General features: G+C 43.0%; 1 protein-coding gene across 1 annotated transcript; it reads right to left on the minus strand.

Annotated features, from left to right (window-relative positions):
* Window positions 1-1,848: 1,848 nt before the first annotated feature.
* LOC140842863 (uncharacterized) lies at window positions 1,849-4,383 on the minus strand. The gene is made up of 2 exons (XM_073211064.1): window positions 4,330-4,383; window positions 1,849-2,441 (listed from the first exon to the last, which is right to left on the minus strand). Exons 1-2 carry the CDS (start codon window positions 4,334-4,336, stop codon window positions 1,849-1,851), a joined length of 600 nt encoding a protein of 199 aa, XP_073067165.1. The 5' UTR covers window positions 4,337-4,383.
* Window positions 4,384-5,593: the final 1,210 nt, after the last annotated feature.

The raw sequence follows: 5,593 nt of genomic DNA on the forward strand, positions 1-5,593 counted from the left end.
GGGTAGAAGCTGAACCTTAGCTAAGATAGCTGAAAGGGACATTATAAACTTTGTGTGGAAGAGTATAATCTGTAGGTTTGGAATACCACGAGCTTTCATCTCAGATAATGGAGCACAATTCTCAGGTTCCAAATTAAGAAAGTGGTGTGAGGGGTTTTCCATCAAGCAGTTCTTTACTTCGTAGGAAACCCCCGAGCAAATGGACAAACTGAAGTTACAAATCATATTATCTTACAGCACCTCAAAACCCGATTAGGAGCATCCAAAGGCAAATGGGTCGATGAACTACCGAGTGCCCTCTGGGCTTATAGGACTACGTCACGCACCTCTACTGGAGAATCACCCTTCAACTTGGTTTATGGGGCAGAAGCAGTGGCTCCCGCAGAAATAGGAGAACCTTCCATGAGAGTTCAGAATTATACTCTAGCGGATAATGAAAGAGCGATGAGGTTATCTTTGGATCTCATAGACGAGCTTAGGGAAGAGGCATCACTCCGTGCAGAAAGGTGCAGGGCGCAAATGGCCAGAGCATACAATAACAAGGTTAAGCCTAGGTCATTTCAAGTAGGGGACTTAGTCTTGAGGAGGGCAGAAATCTTGCGGTAGGCAGGTAAACTTGATCCAAAATGGGAAGGCCCGTACAAAGTGATCGAGATAATCAAAGGAGGAGCATATCGTCTTCAGCAACCAGATGGAAAGACCTTACCAAGACATGGAACATTGCGAACTTAAAGAAATTTTACGTATAGACTACGTGTTTCTATTTGTTTTTACTTAAAGAACAGTCAGTGGCAAGATTTTGTTACCTGAGTTACGTTTATCAATAAATTTAACAGTTTTTTCTTGCATTTATCATCTTACCATTTTATTTAATTAAAGAACCAAAAAAAAATGTGTGTAACGCACGCAAATATCATCGCAAGACCCAAGATGTCACAGAGAGCCACCCAAGCATAAGAGGCTTGGCCAGCCCAGCGGGAAAGTGCTCAGACACTGTAAGAGGTCACCAAAATAAAGTCTGGGGATACCTACACTAGGGTAATAACTTCCCGTCGAGACCATAGATGTTTAATTATGCCTGAATTCATATTTAACTAAGCAGCAAGCATAAAATGTGACCGGAAGAAAACGAAAATTAATGCCCATATGACATAGTAATCAGAATAAACCTCGACTGAATAAAATAATTGTGCAAAAATGCGATCTCAGAATAAAGCTCGGACAGGTCTAGTGGCAAAAGCAAAAATCATCCCTCCTCGATAGCTTCGTCAGCAGGGAGCAAATGCAGCGCACCAACGACCTCGCAGTCAGCATCCCCCGCTGGGGGAAACTCTGGCAGAGGGTCAACCTGAGCGGTGTCATCCTACTCTGCCACGTGAGGTGAAATCCTTATAACCACCTCCTCAGGCACCAAGCCTGTCAAACGGAGATGGCGACGACAGTCTCGCACCACCTCATCACGGAGACCAAAAGCGTGCTGTAAACCTCATCAGCATACGCCGGAGAAGCACGAAAGGTTGCTAGTGCTTTTTCCTCAACACTCGTCACAAAAGACTTCCCCGTCTTAGAAGCCAAGAACATCCCGCCAGTCTTCACCTCGGTATGGTGCTTGTCATAGAGGGAACCAAGCTCTTTACGCAATTCCTCATCATCTCTGGTCTTTTCTTCACATTTCTTTGTCAAGCAAGAAAGATCGTCTTGGAACTTCATGTTCTCCGATCGAAGGCGTTCATTTTCTTCCTTTAATTGAGTTCGCGGTGAAATCGAGCCTCCTCACCTCGACCTCTCTCCTCTCGAGCCTGGTAAGCACAAGCCAGAGACACAGCCTGAAAAGCAAGAAACAATTGGTTACACCACATAAACATCCCTGCAGATAAGACACTGAGGGGCGAGGAAAGCACCTGGCAACCTATCAAGGCCAGGCAAGTGGGATAGAGCAGCAGAGGGTTGAGGGACCAAATGGGCCATGTCATGATCACATATCATCTCCCTCCCTTTTATCCATCCCATATCAGGGTCATCTATATCCCAAAAAGACCCCACTCTCTCCTTAGCATTAACTCCTTCCAAGAATAGAGAGTTCTTCTGAGGGCCTCGAGAAGACGATATCGGATCTCCGCGACCTTTCTTAAAGTTTGGCGGGGTGGCCACCTCGCCCTTCCTCTTGCCATCGTCGTGTCCTCTAGTACACTGGTCCTTTCTTTTATCCACAACAGCTCCAGAAGCATGGCTGTCAGTGGACATAGGATGAGGCCCCTGACGACCTTGAGAACTAGACCCTCCTCCACGACCAGACTGGGGGTGCGACCCCGGAGTAGGGATAGAAGATTGAGGAGCGGGAGTGTAGCGCCGGTCATCAACTCTTTTCTTCTCTCCGATAGAAAGAGGCCTCCCCATAGTGTCTTCGCGAGCTTGAAGGGTGGCCAAGTTCATGCGCAACCCTACAAGAAAAATAGGGGCAATGAAGCATCAAAAATTCATAAATCAAACGTAAAAGTTAAAAATAGTGAATATCAACGATGTGCAAAAAGACAATTAGAGAAACAAAGAGATACTGCGGGCCAACAAACTCTTAGATCGAATAAATCATCAAAAAACCCCAGGGTTTGACACTGAACTTGCAAATGTCGATGAATCATTCTCATTTTCACAACACTACAACTAGAGCTCCAAGTTGAAGGTACGTCCCACCCACTATCCTTTACAAAGAGAAAATGGGACCGCCAATCCCCTCGAGTCGAGCGTAGTCTAACCATAAACTTGCAACCAGCACGAGGTTGGAAATAGACGGAGTAGTCAGGCCTGAGGCATCATACTGAGAAAAGAGAATGGAACAGAGAAGTAGTAGCCAGAATTTGAAACTCGGTTGCTCGGTGACAGAATCTCGGGAAATAAGTAAGTGAGTTTGGGGACAATTGACTGAAGCTTACACCTAAGGTTCGAGTCACCTCGACTAGTAAGGAATGAGGAGGGATAGAAAACCCACTATTAAAATGGGCCAGGGTCACGGTGAAATACCCTGCGGGTGGGTTGTGATAAGAATCCCCCAGGCCAGGAGCCTTAAACTCATAGTCAGATGAAATTTCCAGTTTACCACTCAAACACTTCACATCCTGAGGAGTCAGAAGGCTCCGATCTAGGTCCCCGGGAATAACTTCTTGATCAGGGACTATCACCAAGCGAGGAACCGTGAAGGCAAGGTAAAGGCACTTGGGGGACGGGAGTGGAACAACTCTCAAGATCATCCATTAAATCGTCATCACCCAATGAACCCAAGTCACCAAGGAGGGTAAGATCACCCAAAGAACCCAAATCGCTCAAGAGGGACGTAGTGTCAGAATGGTACGAGTAAGTATCTGAAGCTTCGTCCCGACTAGAATCACTCGGAAGACGAGATTTGTGCATACGACTAGCCATTAATAAGGAGTACTCCTTACCACGCGGCGCACACTCTGCAAGAAGTTTTAAAATTTATCAGCTACCCCGAGAAAAATAGCGTCAGTCACAACCCAAATCCATCTCCCAAATAATACTAGCCCAATCCCTAGCCCAAAATAACCCAACCCAAATCCATCCCCCAAATAATACTAGACCAATCCCTGGCCCAAAACAACCCAACCCAAATCCATCTCCCAAATAATACTAGCCCAATCCCTAGGCCCAAATGACCCCAACCCAAATCCAATCCCCAATCCCTAACCCAAATTACCCCAACCCAAATCCAATCCACAAATCATACCAACCCAATCCCTAGCCCAAATCACCCCAACCCAAATCCAAACCACAAATCCCATCTCCCACCAACTATGTAACATCTCCAACGTGAAGTGAAGCATCATCCTCCATTGCTCACTCCCCCAATCCCATCTCCCACCAATATACTCTCTCCCTTCTGCTTTCAAAATCTTCAAGAATATCAGCCATATTTTCTTGAATTCTAACCATAATCCCATGGCTCCACAGTTCTTCCTGCCCCTCACACTTTGCTGGAGTTATTACTGCTTTCTATCTTTCCAACAATGAAGCTCGTCCAGGGTATCACGATGAGGTGGATATTGAGTTTCTTGGGACAAGCCACCATTTTTGGGAAAACTTGAGCGTACTTACATGTCACGAGACGGTCAGACCAAGGCATCGGGGTCGGAAAGTCCCAGGGTGCCTCACAAGATTACAACAGTAAAACAAATAGAAGGAAGAAGAAAGACGGTTGTTTCATGGAGCACACATTCAAATAATAAAGGAAAAGCATTAGAATAATATATATTATATAATATAATATAAGAGCAACAATAATGACTCATAAAGAAAGAAATCAGAGCAAATGGGTACCTGACATGGCGGCGGGGAGTCTGGAGAAGAGTGATGCATGTGGGACCCTTATATAAGGAGATGTGTTTTGACCTAGTGGCACAATTAAAATGAAGGATAAAATGAATTTGGTGTTAATTTATTATATTTTATTTGGGTCATGGGGAAAACTTTTTCTTCGATTAAAATTAGTACTCTCGATCACCTTCAGTAGAGAATAGGTGTTCGAGAGTGGGGGGCTTATGATGTGTGTTAGTCTAGAAAATAATTATTTTTGTGAATATTATTTTGGCATAATTAAATTGATTAAGGTTATAAAGATTGGTATGGGCCATTAATCAAGGTAAATAGGCTCAATAGAGAGTCCATGATATTCAAGCCCATGACCCATCATGGAAGTCTATAAATAAGAACTATATCTCCATTTTAAAAGAGGATTCACATTATCTCATTATATGCTCCAAAAGTATCTAGCTTTTGTGAGTACATATCTTGGGGTGTTTGCTAACTTGAGTGTTGGAGGATCTGTTGCTGGGTATCTCCCGATACCTCTAATCTCATTTCGTGACATAGGTGGCGACCCCGATATTTACTGCTGTGGACACAAGAGTAGCGGTTATTCCCTCATAATAACGTGTTCACCCGGATATATTGATCACTTGAATTTCGTACTGCATCAATTATTTCGCAAAAATTCTATGATAATGAATTTAGATGTATATGTGATTGTGTTGTGTTTTGTTGATCTCTATCAGATTGGAATTATATATTCTGCCTACTATGTATATATTGTTCTTGTCTGCAATGTTTTGTTCTGATATGTTCGTATATCATGTGAGTCACCTCTTGCTTCATGTAGATCAACATGTTGCATGTGGAAATGCATGTGAGCCATGTTTTATTTCGCAATAGTTAGTGTGTTGCTTGATAGGATTTTTTATATCTGTTTGCTATGTTTTGTCATTTATGTTATGTATGTCATGTGAGTCATCTTTTGTTTCCTACATGTCAATGTACTTTGTGTACCACGTGCATGTGAGTCATCGATTGCTTTCCAATGGTCAACATGCTACATGATAGAAATTTGGATCTGGATTCTATTATTCTGCTTATGTATGAGTTTGGCATTCTTCCTGTATATGTATTTAATATTTATTATTGTGAAAGATTTTGCCGATAACTTTGAGGTCGAATTGGTGGTAAGATATAGGAATGTACTAAATAATTCTGTTTTAAGGTAATGATCGAGATGAAAACGATGAATACATAAAATATGTGGAGAAGA

This window comes from Primulina eburnea, chromosome 10 (genome assembly GCF_022965805.1).
Source record: "Primulina eburnea isolate SZY01 chromosome 10, ASM2296580v1, whole genome shotgun sequence".
NCBI lineage: Eukaryota > Viridiplantae > Streptophyta > Magnoliopsida > Lamiales > Gesneriaceae > Primulina > Primulina eburnea.